The sequence below is a fragment of the Chaetodon trifascialis genome, chromosome 10 (assembly GCF_039877785.1).
Source record: "Chaetodon trifascialis isolate fChaTrf1 chromosome 10, fChaTrf1.hap1, whole genome shotgun sequence".
Lineage (NCBI taxonomy): Eukaryota > Metazoa > Chordata > Actinopteri > Chaetodontiformes > Chaetodontidae > Chaetodon > Chaetodon trifascialis.
Window position 1 is genome coordinate 27,214,265 of NC_092065.1, and position 15,457 is coordinate 27,229,721.

The following is a 15,457-nucleotide window of genomic DNA, read 5'->3' on the forward strand; positions in this document are numbered from 1 at the left end:
GTACAGGGCGAATCATCATGGCCGAGAATAAAACACAAAATAAATCAAAATGTCTCTGGGAATCACATTTCTGTGCATGCATCTATGACAGTAGAAAGCATGTTGTTGCTGTAAATGGTTGTGAATAGAGCGCTAAAGTCATGACATCACTTCCTGTCTTGCCTCTGTTCCACAAGCCTCTAGAGCTCCGTTCAGTTTGTTCAGAGCTGCATCCATCTGTCTTCCTGAAGCTTGTTCCTGGAGCAGAGACAAAACTGCAGCTCCCATCAGCAGATTCCTCTGCAGCTGTGACGCCGGCCATCCAGTCCGTCTCTGAGGTCTCAGTCCGAGAAGGTGGAGGTGTTTGTGGACTATTTCTCCTTTTCTTTTGAAATGAAAGAAAAATAAAGTTTTTACAATGTCTGTTTTTTGTTTTGTTTCTGATTGATATCAAAGCTGACAAACCAGCTGATGGTGTTCCTAATGATCAGTTCATGTGATGAAAAACACCATCAGCTGTTCTCAGGCGTGAGGAGCTCCAACACTCCATCAGGTTTGAGGCTGCAGTGTCAGATACTGTGGTGTTATTTAAGGTTTGACTGGAGTCCAGTTCAGAGGAGGAGCAACACCAAGAGGAAACGCTTCAACGTCACGTTTATTCAACAGAGAAAGTGAAAGTGTTTCTGAGTGACAGCAGAGCTGCAGACGAGGCAAGACACTGTTTCTCTTTCAGGGAAAATTCAGCTCAATCGTTCCCGTCTTTCTCAACAAAACATCCAAACGCTGGTGAGTACACTGTCCTACAAAGACAAGAAGACAATACTGGGTCAAAATTTAGTTCAAACCAGAATTTGACTTTTTTTTCTACATGAGCTGTAAACAATATTATACCACAGAAAACCACAGTCACTGCACTCTGGTTAGTTAAGGTTAGACGGCCACAGCTAGCGTTAGCTTAAAGTGATTTAAACTGAGGCAGGAAGTCAGCTTTAACAGTCTCACATAAGACAGATGAACATAAATAATGTATCCTGGATTTTATTTTTATATATATATATATATATATATATATATATATATATATATATATTTGACGCTATTTGACGCTGAACATTTGTTACAGTTAATCCACAGAACAATAAAAGCTCTGTGTCGTTGTGGTGCGTCTTGGACCCACCCGCCAACAGGAATGTCGTTTGCCTCCATACTTCTGTTTGCTTTCATTTGGTTTACAGAGCAGAACGACGTCTGAATGAGCAGCTAGTTGTTTTATCTGCTGCCTCAAGAGCAGCAAATCTTCCAGATCAGTTGAAACATTCCTCTTCATCACGTAAAGGTCACATCCAACACATGATCTGACAGGTATGTAACTGATTGTCTTCTGTCACACCTTTTGTCCTCAGAGTGTAGATATGTCTGCTGCCAGCTGTCTGCTGACTGAAGATCAGTTTCTGTGCTCCATCTGTCTGGATGTGTTCACTGATCCAGTCAGCACACCATGTGGACACAACTTCTGTAAAACCTGCATCACTGAACACTGGAATATTAATGTCCCCTGTCAGTGTCCCAACTGTAAAAAGGTTTTCATCAATAGACCTGAGCTGCAGGTCAATACTTTCGTCTGTGAGATGGCTGCTCAGTTCAGACAGTCAGCTCAACAGAAAGCCAGCAGCAGCAGCTCAGAGCAACAAGTGTCCAAACCAGGAGAAGTTCCCTGTGACGTCTGCGCTGGAACCAAACTGAAGGCCCTGAAGTCCTGCCTGGTCTGCCTGGAATCCTACTGTGAGACTCACCTGAAGCCTCACCTGACACAGTCAGGCCTGAAGAGACATCAGCTGATGGACCCTGTGGAGGACCTGGAAGCCAGGATGTGTACAAAGCACGATAAACTGCTGGAGCTGTTCTGTAAGACCGACCAGATGTGTGTCTGCATGCTCTGCACTGTTAAAGACCACAAGACACACGATGTTGTTCCTCTGAGAGAAGAATCTGAAGGAAAGAAGGCCGAGCTGAGGAAGACAGAGGCTGACATCCAGCAGATGATCCAGTGGAGACGACTGAAGATTGAGGAGGTCAGACGCTCAGTGGAGCTCAGTAAGAAAGACGCAGACAGAGAGACAGCAGTCGGCGTTCAGGTCTTCAGAGCTCTGAAGGCGTCTGTTGAGAGAAGCCAGACCGAGTTCATGGAGACGATCACAGAGAAGCAGAGGAAGACGGAGAAACAGGCTGAAGGCTTCATCAAAGAGCTGGAGCAGGAAATCTCTGAGCTGAGGAAGAGGAGCACTGAGGTGGAGCAGCTCTCACAGTCTGAAGACCACCTCCTCCTCCTCCAAAGCTTCCCCTCCATGAACGCTGCTCCACCCACCAAAGACTGGACAGAAGTCAGCGTCCGTCCACCTTCGTATGAGGGGACTGTGAGGAGAGCTTTGAATGAGCTGAAGGAGACGCTCAGTGAACAGATGAAGAAGCTGTTTGAAGCCGAGCTGAAGAGGGTCCAGCAGTATGCAGCAGATGTGACACTTGATCCTGATACAGCGCATCCTCAGCTCGTCCTGTCTGATGATGGGACACAAGTTAAACATGTTGATGTAAAGAAGAATCTCCCAGACAATCCAGAGAGATTCAATCCTTGTGCTTGTGTCTTAGCAAAGCAGAGTTTCTCTTCAGGAAGGTTTTACTTCGAGGTTCAGGTCAAAGGGAAGACTGACTGGGATGTAGGAGTCGCCAGAGAGTCGATCAACAGGAAGGGAAAAATCACAGCGAATCCTCAGAATGGTTACTGGACAATTCGTCTGAGAAATGAAAATGAGTATGAAGCTGCTGCTAACCCTCCAGTCCGTCTCTCTCTGAAGTCTCAGCCTGAGAGGGTGGGGGTGTTTGTGGACTATGAGGAGGGTCTGGTCTCCTTTTATGACGTTGATGCTGCAGCTCTTCTCTACTCCTTCACTGGCTGCTGCTTCACTGAGAAACTCTACCCACTCTTCAGTCCTGGTTTTAATGATAACGGTAAAAACTCTGCTCCTCTGATCATCTCTGCTGTCAGCCACACTGAGTAGAACAAGCTGATGTTCTCCAGAAAGATTCAGCATCATTTCATGTGAGAAATACATATTTAATGGTGATGTACTCTGTTTATACACTTGTTTTTCCATTTTCTGATCAATACATTTCTTTCTCTTTTCTCACTTGATGTTTTGTTTGATGCTTCTCATGTGATTGTCGACTGATATGATGGAATCTTGTCTAACTTATTCTAGTAACTGCATCACCTGCCTTCAAGACTGTTACATCATCAGAAAACAACGTAGGCAGAAATAAGAAGCATTTGCACCTTCCTTCAATGTCTGGCTGCCAAATTCAAACCTTTCACTCTCTAATCATTGTTCAAGACGTGTTGCACTCTGATAAAAATCACTGAAGAGCTTTTTAAGAACGAGACTTTCAATTAAAATAAAAGCAGCAAAATAAAGTTTGCTCTGTGTCTGATTTGTTTGTTTTGTTTTTGTTGATATGGAGAGCTGACGGTGTTTCTAATGACCACAGAATCACGTGATTAAAAACACCATCAGCTGTTCCCTGAGCTCCAACAGCCAATCACATTTGAGATGATTTGCAGTAATTGAATGTGTTTTTTTAAGGTTTGAGTTGTGTTTGAGCCTCTGATATAAAGACTAAAGCAGCGCTGCTGGTTTGAAAGTGACGTCTGAGGACGCCCTCTAGTGGAGCTCATGACAAACTGCAGCCTGTGGCCACATGAGGGAAGCTCTTCATGAGTAACTGCAGTCTGAAGCAGATGACTGAGGACATGTTTTTGTGTTTTATAGGTTTTGATCTTATTCTAAAATCAGCAACTTTACTGCAACTGATGAAGACTTTTACTTTGAAAGGGTTGTACTTTTATCTGGGAAAACAAGAGAAAGTGTTTTTCAGTGTTACTGATCAATACTTGTGTGATGATAGAAACTGGCTGCAACACAAATTTTGAGTCCAGTAAAAGTCACATCACCTGTAACTCTGGCTTTGTCATCATTATTATTTAGCTGTTGACGACCACACATGCTGTGATGGAGGGATGGGATCCATCCTGTACATAATAGTCTGCAAATACAATCTATAATTTAAGATAATGTTTATCTTTATTACACTCTTTTGTTTATACTTATTGCTTTTACTTATCTATCTAACTAATCTATCTTTTACTGATGCTGCTGTAAACTGGAATTTCCCCTTGCGGGACTAATAAAGGTATAGTGAATTAAGCCTGTGAATATTCCCATTCATCCAGGTCAATGTAAGCTTCAGGGCATTCAATCGATCGCAACTGGACTTTGTCAGTTTGTCTTGGAAGACGTTTCGCCTCTCATCCGAGCAGGCTTCATCAGTTCATGCGCACCGGACTAGATAGGACAGCTCTAGTCCAATGAAATGGTGTTAGGTTCAAGTATTTATCCTCTGAGTGAGGCCAACCCCCAAAACCAAGGGTGGTATCACTCTATTGTGAGGCAAACGATCCCCCATTAAGGCGGGGTAGGGTGCGACCCGTGGGTGTCAACGACAGTCGTCTGCCTCGTTAGTGTCCCATTCTTGTCATTGGGAGGCTCCTTGAGCCATGTGTGAATGGCTTTGTTGTTTATTTTCAGAGGCTAAGTTTTTGAATCTCTTCGGAAGAGATGAAAGGACAGCATTGTATGTGGGAGATAGGTGGTGTCTCAGACCTCCCCCTCTGAACAGAGGAGGAGGTCTTCCAAGACAAACTGACAAACTCCAGTTGCGATCGATTGAATGCCCCGAAGCTTACAATGACCTGGATGAATGACAATATTCAGAGGCATGTTTCTGAACATTTTGGGTTCTCTACCCTAAAAATGGTGTGGGAATATGACAGGATGGCTCGGAAAATGGCGGATTACAGAAACCATCTCAGGTTTCACCTGAGATGCAGACAAAACAGCCTCACACCATTAAGCCTACGCCTACGATCCACCATGAAAGGCTACAGGACCGACAAAATCCTGGAAAAGGCTCAAAAACAACTGCTGAATGAGAGAGTAAGGCAGGTCAATTTCACCATTGAAAGCCTAAAAGTGAAATTTGACAACCAACAGCACAAACTTATGTCATCACTACCTGAAGATATCTGTAAGAAAGTCATAGAATTCACATTGAAAACCCAACTTGCCCAGCACAACAAAACTAAAGACAGACAAACAAAGAAATTTCAGAACTTGCAGTCAAGACATAACACTTCCAATATGCAATTGCTCACCTGGAGGCAAAAAAGTGAAGACTCAACACAAAATGAGTTACAGAATAGATGGGTTAAGAATCTGTCTGACAGAGTACTTACCCAGCCGGAGAAGGAGGTTTCAGCTAAAGGATTGAATTTTGCCATGACACCACAACAAGTCCCAATAGTTGAAGCAACAGAATCAGCTATAAAGAAAAACAACCTAACAGAAACAGAAGGTGAACAGCTCAGGTTGAAAGCGTCGGCAGCTCTCTCCAATGCTAAACCTCCCCCTTCAAACCTCACCTATGAGGAAAGAAAAGCCGTGACATCACTGAGCAAGGACGAAGGTCAGATGGTATCTACTGGAACATCCCCAGCTGAATAATGGTCTGGCTCTCTGACTGATGGTTCAAAGGTGCTTTAATAATCATTTGATTGTTCCGCAATTTGTCCTTGCATACCATGAACACAACTTGAACACACTGTAAGAGCTGGTGAGAAAGCAAAATATAACAAAACATTTAATTATAAACGCATCATGAGTAGACGGAGCTAAAAGGCGGCAAACTAACACCGCTGCCCTGTGTCATCAGAGACAGACAAACACGTTCAGCAAACCAACCAAGAGGCAAAAAACTTCAGACAGGTTTTTCCAAACAAACCGTGTAAGTTGAGTAATGCTGTTACATGTTGATAATGTTTAGCTAAAACAAAGACATTCTTCATTGTATGTTATTGCCTAGGACTTTGGCTAAAAGATGACAAATTTAGTTAGCTAAGCTAGCTAATTATAAACCCACTCCTCCTTAATTTCTGCACAGAACATGTGCTCATTATTGTTTTGCACATATTTTTTAATCTTTGTACAATAGAAAGGGCAGTATGAGGGAGGAAAAAGTGGGCCAGAGGCCAGCAGCAGGGATGGACATGGAGGGTCTTCACAGCAGGTGAGGAGAAATTATAACTTAAGTCCTTATAATGCCTCTGTTATAACTGGCTGAGAGAAATATCGATAGCATAAAATGATTTTGAGGTTAAATTCTACTACTACTGTATTCCTAATTCTATTTCAAAATGTTGCTTTCCAAATATTTTTTTTAATATTTATTGCCACAATAGAAAGATGCCCCAGGGTCATTCTACGTCAACTCAACCAGAGTTTGGCAGCTTTAGATTTTAGATTTTGACTTTGATACTATGTTATTTTTAAAGAACGACAGTCGGTTCCCTGGTGCTGTGCTGGAGAGGTGCAATTGGCCTGGCTGCAGAACAAGCGAGTAAGTGGACTTTGAGTGGAGACTGTTTGTTCAGGATCAGTCGTCTCTCTTCTCTGTTTCTGGATGTGTTTGTGTTTCCTGTCAGGAGGTGAAGGCAGCTGTTGTTTGAAGCTCTAATCAGCTGCAGCTCACAGGTCTGCAGGATGTTTGGGGATCTGATCTGTCCAAACTCCTCAAAGCCCAGAGTGCAAAGGTTGAAGTGATCCTGACTATCTAACATAAATACTTCTTTATTGAAGTAAAAGTACCAATGCAACAATCTAAGAATACTCAATTACAAGGCATGCATTCAAAGTGCAGAAGTATTATCAACAAAATGTACTTAAAGTATCAAAGTTTTAACTATGTTGTACATATTTAATTAGGTCCAGTGTTTTTCAACCTGACCTGTGAAATATTGGATAATTTGACCGTTTTAGGGATTCAATGAGTTTTTCAAACTACGTAAGAAAAAGAACATGTTTTCACGTCTTAATAAAACACTGATTCTCATATGCACAATGGCAGAGTTCCTGGTTGCTGATTGGTCCTCCTGTTCACACCTGAGTGTCCTCAATTACTCAAATTAATATCACATTTGTGAGCAAACACGCAATTTTATTATTTATTCTAATTTATTAAATACTCCCAATCAACCATCCTGATAACTACAATACAGGAAATGAATACCTACAAAATAAAACCAGATAAAAAAAAAACACACGCCATAAATCTATAAAACTTTTCTGAAACAAATTTCATTCATTTTTTAAACTAAATAAAAAATCTTTGTGACTTTCATGCAACTGGAACCAAACAAAGCTTGTTGTGATGTGACTGTTGACTGAATCAACTGACCGCTTTCAGAGACTCAGTTTAATTTGACATTTTCCAGGATGTTTCCATGATCGCAGAGATATTTCCAGGTTTTCCAGGATGGGTTGTGTGATTTCCAGGCCGTCGGTCCAGTTTCAAACACGAGGTTTTATTCAGCGACAGCAGGGGGAGCTGCTGCTGCACTCTGCTGAGAGAGAGGACAAACAGCTTCCTGATGAAACTGAATCTGATGAATCTCTGATGGACCCTGAAGATGCTCAGGTTTTCGGTCAGTCCTGAAAAGAAACATGAAGGCCTGCGGAGAAGAGCTGAGGCTGATCTGATTCAGAAGACAAGGTTCAAGTGATGATTGACATTTTATTTTGGCGGGGTGTTTGATGACAGGAACCAGTAAACTCTTCAGTCTGTCGTCACTCTCTGGGGTTAAAGTTTCCACAGTGCTGATGATTCCTCAAACATAATTTACTCGCATTTGTTGGTAAGGAAACATCTTTGAATGGCCGTGGACAAAATAATGTGAACTGCCTTACAAAAAACAAGTGAAACTGGCTGTTTGCTTTAAAGTTTGACAGTTTACTGACTTGGATATAAAAGAAAAAAAAATAAAAAATCACTTACATAAAACACAAATTTCTCAGCTTTTCATCAAAGACTTTTATTGTGGAGTCTTTGTTGTCGAGTTTGACCCAGTGACCTCTGAGCTCCAGCTCACACAGCCAGCAGTGGTCCTCTCCTCCCAAGAGACGGAGAGCAGAGATGGATGATGCCGACAGGAAGCTTCTCTCCGGCCCGTGATGGATGCTGCTGCCTCCACCGCTCAGGCCGCGGCGAGGAAACCAGGCGGCTCGATGGCGAGGAGGAGGAGGGTGTAGGTCAGGGTTATATATAGAAAATAGATGATGAGCCCTTTGTCCCGCCCCGCCTGTGATGCATGGTGACAGTCCCTCCAGCTGCGTCCACTCAGGTGATGTCATCTAAAATGGACGATGGGCGAAGCGGCAGAACAGCTGTCCCAGAACAACACCAAGACACCCCCAACCGACCCGGTCAACTCACCTCAGCACGAAGAGATGGGCAGGATCAGAGACCAGACGGGTCAGCCTGAGGGTCAAAGGTCAGCCCTGACTTTAAGACTCCACAAGAAAACATTTTAGAGCTCGAAGTAGCTTCTAAATCTGAGGAAAGTCGTCCAGTGGAGTCCTGAATCATGAAAAGCTGCTCACAGTCAGAAATGTGCTGCAGGTCATTTGTGTTTTCATGCCTGCATTTTGTAAAAAATAGAGTAATAAAGAGCTGAAAGAGGATCCAATCAGCTCACAGACAAATCTAAACAATGACAGAAAAAAGTTTGCACAAATCTCCAAAACTAAAAAATAAAATCAGTTTGCAGTTTTGATGAATGTACAATATGAACAATCTGTCAGTTATTGATACAACAAAAACTCTTCAAATCCCAACTTGTTTCACAGTATATTAAGTGTACAATGAATAATAATAATTAAAATAAAGCTGATTTCACAGCCATTTCTGAATTACTGGGCTAAAATTTAGTGCTATAGAAATTATCTTAAGGCATTTGTGACATTTTAAGAGCGAATCAATGGGTAAAGTAATAATTAATTGACAACATGGAAGAGTTACCCCTTAATCCATGTTCAGAGATGATGTGCAGGAGACAAACTGAGATAACATCAGTCTAAAGTCAGTGTTAACAGCAGGAAATGTACTTTAAGAGGTTTAGTTTTGTCTTTTAGGGCTAAATCAAGGATTACTTTTTGGTTTTTAGTGGAAAAACATGAATTAACACAAACTTGAAAATGAATCTGAACAAGATTCTGCTGCAGTTTTACACAGGAGAATAAATTATGTTTGTTTCATATTGTGCCCTCTCTACTGAACAAAGGGCCTTTTTTTAGCTTTGTGTGTTCATTTTTAGGAAGAATAATCAACTAATTAAAATGAATGTGATGGTGGGACTACCTATTGATCATGCCCAGAGATCTATAAACTAATTATCGTCTCACACCACAGATTTTTTTCTCCTGGATAATTGGAGATGTAATGATGTCTGAAGAAGCTGGGAGCCCTTGAACACAGCAGCAAAGTGCATGCTAACAGAGCAAACCAGGAAGCTAACAGGCTAATAGAGCAGAAACAAGGAAGCTAACAGGCTAATAGAGTAGAAACAAAGAAGCTAACAGGCTAATAGAGCAGAAACAAGGAAGCTAACAGGCTAATAGAGCAGAAACAAAGAAGCTAACAGGTTAATAGAGCAGAAACAAGGAAGCTAACAGGCTAATAGAGTAGAAACGAAGAAGCTAACAAGCTAATAGAGCAGAAACAAAGCAGCTATCAGGCTAATACAGCAGATACCAATACTGTTCATTGACAGACTTTGTTGTCCCTGTTTGTGTTTGTGAGAGTTTGGTGTAATAATGTCTTCAATATTTACAGTTATAAACTAAAATTTTGTTCAAAGTGATGTACAATCCAAGCCACAGTAGGCCTAAATTACTTTTCATTGGTGTGAATGCTTTTAACGGGTCCGAAACTAATGAACCTGCCATTATTTGCTGCTCTGTTCAAGTTTCCGCTATGTAGGTTCATGCTGCATTCAGGCAAAGTCAGCAGAGTGGGAAAGATATAAACCTCCTTTATTCCGACTTCAGGAGCGCTCACACATTATTCCAAGACGGTTACTCCTGTTAGTTTGCAGTTACACTTACTGTCGTGTTCTGTTCGACCAGGTCTCAGCAGGGTAACGACGGCTTTAATCTCATTCATTTCATTTTAGCTCTTATTTTAATTGTCATTTAAGTTTTTATTGTTTTGTTTTTTCACCGTAGAGGTCTCTCCTTCACTGTGATTGGTCCAACAGCTGTTTCCTGTTCCCACTGAGCATCTGCAACACAGAAACAGACACCAGTGATTATGATGGCGTAATGGTTTTTAAAATTGTGTTAATATTTGTCTTCAAGGAGTGAAAAATCCTACAAAAACAAAAAACAAATTTACAATGTAGACATCCCATAATTTCCAATTAACTGAAAACCTAAAGCTGGATTATATTTCTATTTACTTCACTAGTTCAGTTTAATGCTACTTTATAATTATATTTTGAATAATTGCAGTGTTTTTACACTGTGGTATTGCTACTTTTTCCTTCAATGATCCAAGTATTTCTTCCACGACGTTACCTGTTCCTGTCAGGTGACTCTGGTTTCCTGTCCCACAGTCCGTATCACAGCAGGTACACACTTGATGGCTGCCACTGGCCTCCCTCCACCTGCCAATCAAAAGTTCAGCCGCTTACAAAAGATAAAAACTCAAAATTCCCACAGAGAATGATGGTGGTGTTTTCAGCAGAGAGGATGATGGGAGTTGTAGTGTTGGTGCTGTCTCACCCATTGAAGAATGAGCAGGCCTTGTTGGTTTTATCAACAGCTGCAGCAGCTGCAGAGGCTCTCAGGCTGCAGGTGATGTAGATCTGAAGAGACACAAAGACGACGTTCCTTTAACATCAATGAAATGAAGTGAAACCAGCAGCTGGAAAGAATCAGAAAGGGTGACGCCAGTTGATTTCCAGTCAGCAGTAGATAACAGAATGTGTTTAAGTCTCACCACACCGCTGTTGTCCTGCTGGAACCTGAACGCCTCAAGCTCAAACTGCAGTTTGTCGTCCTGAGACCGAGGCAGGAACTGAGAGCTGGAGCCGGTCAGCTGACTGTCAAACATACACCTGAACGCAACACAGAGGTCAGTCGAACAGTAAAGACACCTGAATGCAACACTGAGGCTCATCAGTTAGATGAGACACCTGAACACAACACAGAGGATCATCATATATACAAGACACCTGAACGCAACACAGAGGACCATCAGACACACAACTGCACTTGAATGCAACACAGAGGTCAGTCAAACAGAAGACACCTGAATGCAACACTGAGGATCATCAGATAGTTGAGACACCTGAACACAACACAGAGGACGGTCAGACAGACAACTGACTCCCAGCAAAGATATGAGGAAAGATTAAGATACAAGTATGCTATGATGTGAATAAATACACATATTCCAGAGAAAAATAAATAAAATATAAACAAAAAATTAAAGATCCACTGAGATTGATTTGTTTGTTGCACATTTTTACCTCAAAAACTTCGATTACATCACCGTCTACTGAAGTGGAAACTGAGATCATGCTCATACAAACGTGTTACACTGAGTTTTAAAGTGAGCACTGTTGAATGAAGGGACTTTCAAAACACCATCGGTAAAGTACTGACCCGCTGTTTCCCAGGAAGGTGTATCGTGGGACGGTGTCAACATTTGGGACCAAGGTGGCCACGCAGCTGTCCACCGTCACTCTGAGGGGGACGTGATGAAACTGTCTGACTGAAACTTCAAACTTCATCATGTCTCCCAGCAGGAACTGAGCGGACGGACGAGCGAACTGCCAATCATCTGAAGAACGGGACAAAAAGAAAAGACAAGACCGTTCAGGATACCAGAGACCAGTTTTATCCTCATGAAGCCGGAACAGAAACCCACCAGTCATGAGTCTGAAAGAGAAGTAGAGACTTTCCTCTGAAGCTTTGGCGATGCCGAACGGAGTCCAGGTCGGCCTCAGCAGCCCGCTGCTCACGTCATGCTTCCTGAAAACAAAGACAAGAAAATTCTAGAAACACTTTTGAACTTTGCTTTTAGAAAACTACAGTGGAATTATTATTTTCAGGTTCAGTGGTGGAAAATCTGACCTCTGGTATTGACACTGGATGCTGACAGAGACGTCTCTGGTTCGGACGATTTGACTGTCCCCCAGAGGACTGGGAGTGTAGAGCAGCGTGAAGGCGTAGATGAACAAGTCCTCAGACATCTGAAACAAACTTCACTGTTCCATCAATCTAGATTTTTGACATTAACACTAATCATCAGTAAAGTTGACAGTTGTCTGCTCAACATGAGAAGCTGCTGTTCAAAAATAAAAAACATGACGGTTGAACAGTAACTAAGTGGGACCGGACTGAGTGAAGGTCAGTCCAGGTGTTCACCAACAGCAGTCAATCAGTGAGCCACGTTTTTGTCCGATGTACTAAGTGAAGCTGACCTCGAGTCAGCCAGGTGTCGCTGTAAACCCTCACCAGCAGCTGGCTGCCACATCCGTGCAGCTCAGACTCAAAGACCAGGACCTGAGCTTCGGCGTCTTCCCCTGTGGCAGGACATCCTCCCAGCGTGACGTCTGCAGCCTGGACTGGTTTGCCGATCCCCAGCAGGTCTTTCTTGGCCTCCACCCGGACAGAGTTCTCCCCGCAGATGGCGCTGATGCTGTTGGCCGCTGTTGGAGTCTTCAGCTCAAAGTTTGGAGGGAACCGAGGCTCCTCCTCAGCCGGTGGATCTGGAAACCTCCAGGACAACGGTTCCTGGAAAGACTGCTTCTCCTGGAGGACATCTGGCAGGGACAGGGGTGATATTACCCCCCAGCTTTTAAGACAGTCAGTCTTTAACAGTTTTTTTCTTGTAAAACTGAGACAAATCTTCCATCAACGCATAAATTGACCTTGTTGTCCCACCCACCACAACAGCAGCTTTCACCAACCACACAAGTGGTTTTCTGCCCTCCGGCCACAGGGGGGCAGTACTGAGCCTGTTGTGGTTTGGTGCGTCAGAATGAGGGGAAGACGACTTTCATGAGTGGAGTTCAAACAAGTAGAAATTTAAGTCTTTTCCTTCATTTTCCATTTCTACACTACAGTGTCAGAATATTTTTACTTTTTACATTTCTGCATACGAAGTTACAAATTATGATGTTCCAGCTTCATAAATGTGAACATTGGCTTTCCGATGAATGATTTAATAATTTTGATTTCTTCTGATTTTGAGTTTTGACTGTTGGTTGATCAGAATTTTTATAAAACAGACAATTAATGGAGAAAATGAGCATTAATTTGAATAAATACAGTAACTTTCAAAAAACATACAATAAAAGAACATTTTGCACTTTGGGATCCGTGACGTCTGTGTTCCTTTGAAACATTCAATGTTCAGATTGATTAAGGGGCCGCTGTGAGTCATGGCCCTGAAACTAAAATTAATTTTAAAGGTCACATACAGACAGAAACCTTTGTGCCAAAAGTGAAAGAGCGCCTCCTCGCCTCTGTTCTGTTTATTATTGAGTGTTTTTAATTCTACAGATTTCATTATTCAGGGCAGGTGAGTTTCACTGTCAATATTTCCACAAATGAAAACATTTCTGATGAAAGTTGATTATTAAATCCTCCACATTCATAAAATAATGCTGCACTTTGCATCAGAGGTCAGTGTCGTTGTGTTTCCTGTGGTGTGGATCGGGTCTACCTGCTGGTTCCTGGACTTCAGGCTGGTCTGGTCTCTGGTCTTCAAAGCCGCCCGCTGCAGGCTGAAGGTCCCAGTTTAAGTGCTGAGCTGCTGCTGAAGCTCCACATAACAGACAGAAAAGGATTCTGACACACAGCATCATGTCGATGAGTTTGTTCTGTGTTTCCTCTGTTTGAAACACACTCACCTGTGCAGCAGGTGGCTTTGTAGAGCTGAAGTTCGGCCCCGCCCACCGCCTGATAGACCTGATGGCTCTCCAGCTGCGCCTCGTTCACCTGCACCCACACAGACCTTCACGTTCTCTCTGATTGGTTGATTTACTTTGGTGGAGCCAGAGGAACCTCATGTCAGGATGAGGTGACATCAACAGCAAATGGCAACAAGTTTTTATATATATAAGAAATACACACTGAACCTTTAAATAAGAGCTTGTTTCAGTCTGACAGGATATTTTCCTACCAGTCAGTGTTTCTGTTGGAATATTTCACTTATGCTTATTTTGAGTAACATTTCTGCTCTATTGTTGCGTGTGTCTTGTTTTGAGGGTCTTTGCATTGACCCCACTCAGGTTACTGTTGGGACGTCTCACTGAAGATGCAGATGTTTTCCTGTGAGTTCATTTCATGGGATCTTTAACACACTGGCTCAGTGTCAGCGCTGCTCACAACCATCACGAAACGCTCGCAGACAGCAGGAGGCGGATCAAAGCCGTGGCACCGACGCTCCATCCTGACTTATCCTGGATCAGCTCGGCTCAGTATCTCAGACTGGTGCTCTGGGCCACATCAGACGGCAAATTCAGTCCAAATCTGGTGTTTCCCCCCTTTTTTCAGTTTATTTTGTGGGTTTTCAGTGATACTCAGGCACAGAGAACACATCAGTAATGCCTCGTTGACTCTAATGTTCCACGTCTTAATAAAGTTTTATAATGTTCATCAAACCACACTGGATAGTAATAAAATTGTTTGTTTTGTAAATGTGAGAGATTTCACAGCGGTTTTAAATGCAGTTCACTGATGTTTGCCAGAATAATCTTAACTAAAGGTAAACTTACTAGTTTTATCTGCAGCTTTCAACCACATCTAACAGTCTTCCTCATCAGGTGTCATCATGTGACCGAAGGCAAGCGATAACAGGTGGTGACGTATGATGGAGATGCTCCCAATCCACTGGAATATAATTTACATACACTGTGTGTGTGTGTGTGTGTGTGTGTGTGTGTTGCAGACTAATTAAGGCCCTGATGGAGTTCATCCTGTTAAAATTGTTTATGAGTCATTAGAGGCAGAAGAACGTGCTCTCCCCTGTGTCCTCGCTATAAATAATTAGTCCAGCCAAGGTCACACACACACACACACACACACACACACACACACACACACACACACACACACACAGGTTTCCTGTGATGATGGTCCTGAGAGGGAAGAGAAGAAGAGTGCAGAAAAAATGAGAAGAGATATAAAAATCTGTAAATCCAACATAATATAACTTTTTATCACGTGTGTCATACTCAGCATCAAAACATATAAGTGACACATCAGAATACAGAATGAAGCACTACAAGTTTCTATACCTCACAAATATCTCTGTCACATGAATACTAATGCATGAGGTGTAAATATTCCAGAATACTTCTACATGCACTTATTTTAAACAATGTAATTGTTTTTGTGATTATTGGGAGTCTTTGCCTCTGTGAGGTAGAAAACACAGCATTAAACCTGAGCGACTGAAGCACACACACACACACACACACACACACACACACACACACACACACACACACACACATTTT

General features: G+C 42.4%; 2 protein-coding genes across 2 annotated transcripts; one reads left to right on the forward strand and one right to left on the reverse strand.

Moving 5' to 3' along the window:
• The first annotated feature begins 678 nt into the window (after nucleotides 1–678).
• On the forward strand, nucleotides 679–3,277 carry LOC139338024 (E3 ubiquitin-protein ligase TRIM39-like). The gene is made up of 2 exons (XM_070972910.1): nucleotides 679–765; nucleotides 1,383–3,277. The coding sequence occupies exon 2, from the start codon at nucleotides 1,392–1,394 to the stop codon at nucleotides 3,033–3,035; it is 1,644 nt and encodes a 547-aa protein (XP_070829011.1). The 5' UTR covers nucleotides 679–765; nucleotides 1,383–1,391; the 3' UTR covers nucleotides 3,036–3,277.
• Nucleotides 3,278–10,139: 6,862 nt separating this feature from the next.
• On the reverse strand, nucleotides 10,140–13,832 carry LOC139338055 (zona pellucida sperm-binding protein 3-like). Its single transcript, XM_070972955.1, has 9 exons — nucleotides 13,660–13,832; nucleotides 12,447–12,754; nucleotides 12,063–12,181; nucleotides 11,857–11,960; nucleotides 11,592–11,769; nucleotides 10,924–11,041; nucleotides 10,707–10,789; nucleotides 10,500–10,588; nucleotides 10,140–10,204 (listed from the first exon to the last, which is right to left on the reverse strand). Exons 1-9 carry the CDS (start codon nucleotides 13,799–13,801, stop codon nucleotides 10,140–10,142), a joined length of 1,206 nt encoding a protein of 401 aa, XP_070829056.1. The 5' UTR covers nucleotides 13,802–13,832.
• Nucleotides 13,833–15,457: the final 1,625 nt, after the last annotated feature.

Excerpts from the sequence above, each read along its gene's own strand:
- LOC139338055 (XM_070972955.1), bottom strand. The coding sequence starts at position 13,801 with ATGATGCTGTGTGTCAGAATCCTTTTCTGTCTGTTATGTGGAGCTTCA. Across the intron at positions 11,961-12,062 it reads ATCCAGTGTCAATACCAGAG|GAAGCATGACGTGAGCAGCG; the intron begins GTCAGATTTTCC and ends CTTTGTTTTCAG. Across the intron at positions 10,205-10,499 it reads GAGTCACCTGACAGGAACAG|ATGCTCAGTGGGAACAGGAA; the intron begins GTAACGTCGTGG and ends TCTGTGTTGCAG.
- LOC139338024 (XM_070972910.1), top strand. The coding sequence starts at position 1,392 with ATGTCTGCTGCCAGCTGTCTGCTGACTGAAGATCAGTTTCTGTGCTCC.